The sequence below is a fragment of the Macaca fascicularis genome, chromosome 14 (assembly GCF_037993035.2).
Source record: "Macaca fascicularis isolate 582-1 chromosome 14, T2T-MFA8v1.1".
Taxonomy (NCBI): Eukaryota; Metazoa; Chordata; class Mammalia; order Primates; family Cercopithecidae; genus Macaca; species Macaca fascicularis.
The window spans coordinates 43,766,904-43,768,987 of record NC_088388.1 but is presented as its reverse complement, the minus strand read 5'-3'; the positions used below and the strand labels follow the sequence as shown (position 1 = coordinate 43,768,987).

At 37.4% G+C, this 2,084-nt stretch overlaps 1 protein-coding gene across 1 annotated transcript; it reads left to right on the top strand.

The window, feature by feature from the left end:
• Positions 1-781: 781 nt before the first annotated feature.
• Positions 782-1,370, top strand: LOC102146200 (large ribosomal subunit protein uL11-like). The gene has a single exon (XM_045371612.2). It carries the CDS (start codon positions 811-813, stop codon positions 1,303-1,305), a length of 495 nt encoding a protein of 164 aa, XP_045227547.2. The 5' UTR covers positions 782-810; the 3' UTR covers positions 1,306-1,370.
• Positions 1,371-2,084: the final 714 nt, after the last annotated feature.

Here is a 2,084-nt window from a genome sequence, read left to right as displayed (position 1 = left end):
CTCAACACAAGAGACATACTTAATGCAAATGATTTAGAAAAGTTAAAAATAAAAGGATGGGCAAAGATATACCAAGAAAATACAAATAAAAAGAAGAAGTTGTGATTCTGATATTAGACAATGTAGAATTTAACCAAACAAGAAAACTTTCTAAACTAAAGGCCACAATTAAAAACACAGGTAAAAGAGTTATTTATGTGCTTTAAAAAAAATAGCAGCAAATTTTAATAGGACATACCAGAATAAATTCATTATTGTTTTTCTTAAAATACATATTTCCTAACTTTCACAATAGGAAATGTTTGAAAGTAACGAGAGTTTGAGAACACTTAGTTCATCTAGTGCCCAGGTTGTGGGTCCAGAGCCCCAGAGGTAATGTCTAATCCCAGATGTGGGGAAACATATGTACTAAGTCTGTAATTTCTTTTTGCTGGAAAGAAAGGGGATGCACAAAGACATATGTCATGTCAAAGGGTCACTGCCAAACATGAAGGGGCTTCTAATGGCCAAAAATGCAAAACTGACAAAAATTAAGCATCGAAAAAATAATAATTCAAATTGATTCAGACTCATTTCATATGTAAAAGCCTGTAAAATTATGATGATATGTAGAAAGAAAGAGGTAGGAGAAGGGAGCTATCCACACCTCTCCCAATTAATTGGTTATATTAGAAGTAACAGGCCCCAAATTCTTTCTCTAACAACTTAAGAATTAAATGCTGCTCTTGGCTTTTGGCTCGGAGGAGGCCAAGGTGCAACTTTCTTCGGTCGTCCTGAATCTGGGTTCATCCGACACCAGCCGCCTCCACCATGCCGCCGAAGTTCGACCCCAACGAGATCAAAGTCGTACACCTGAGGTGCACTGGAGGTGAAGTCTGTGCCACCTCTGCACTGGCCCCCAAGATCGGTCCCCTGGGTCTGTCTCCGAAAAAGGCTGGTGATGACATTGCCAAGGCAACAGGTGAGTTGAAGGGCCTGAGGATTACAGTGAAACTGACCATTCAGAACAGACAGGCCCAGATTCAGGTGGTGCCTTCTGCCTCTGCCCTGATCATCAAAGCCCTCAAGGAACCACCAAGAGACAGAAAGAAACAGAAAAACATTAAACACAGTGGGAATATCACTTTTGATGAGATCGTCAACACTGCTCGACAGATACAGCACCGATACGCCAGAGAACTCTCTGGAACCATTAAAGAGATCCTGGGGACTGCCCAGTCTGTGGGCTGTAATGTTGATGGCCGCCACCCTCATGACATCATAGATGACATCAACAGTGGTGCTATGGAATGCCCAGCCAGTTAAGCATAAAGGAAAATATTTCAATAAAGGATCATTTGACAACTGGAAAAAAAAAAAAAAGAATTAAATGCTTTTCTTACTGGAATTGCTTTTCAGGTTGCACAAATCATGCTATTATATAAATACTGAAAAGTTTTTCTTTGTTAAAATAATTATAACTAATAAATGTAGAAGAAATGATAGAATTACAAATATTTTGCTATTTCCTATTTAATCACTGGAGCTGGCACCAATCATTAAAAACAGGAGACAATCATGGGAAATGCTGATGAGATAAAGAATAAGAGGATGGGGCTGTCACACCCTGAACTCACAGGTAAATCATAGCATCACAAGAGATAGTCATATATTTTGTTTCTCTTGATGTGGTTTGACATTCTAATAGAATGTCAGTCACAAGAGCTCATTTCCAGTTTTCAGGAAATAATGTTAGAAAAAACAAAGACATATCTTCAATATTGAACATCCTTCAAATTGGCTGACCTGTTTTGTTTTCTTTTTACATAAATCAATAGTATGAAAAAAAATGGAATGTACTACTCCAGCATTAAAGAGGTTCAGATTCATAACAACCATATGTAATGATGGACGTGGGTTGAACCCTTCTTTAAGCAACCCACATTTTAAGTTGTAAGAAAACAACTGAGGAAATATGATTATAAACTAGGTATTAGGTGGTTACAGGGATTAGTTTTTAAAAGAAAAAACAAGTAGAAAAGAAAATTGAATATAAAGAGACAGATAAAGCAAGTGTGGCAAAACCTAGATAATTCTTGAGTCTG

What these genes read in the sequence shown, in the direction of transcription:
- LOC102146200 (XM_045371612.2), top strand. Translation starts at nt 811, where the DNA reads ATGCCGCCGAAGTTCGACCCCAACGAGATCAAAGTCGTACACCTGAGG.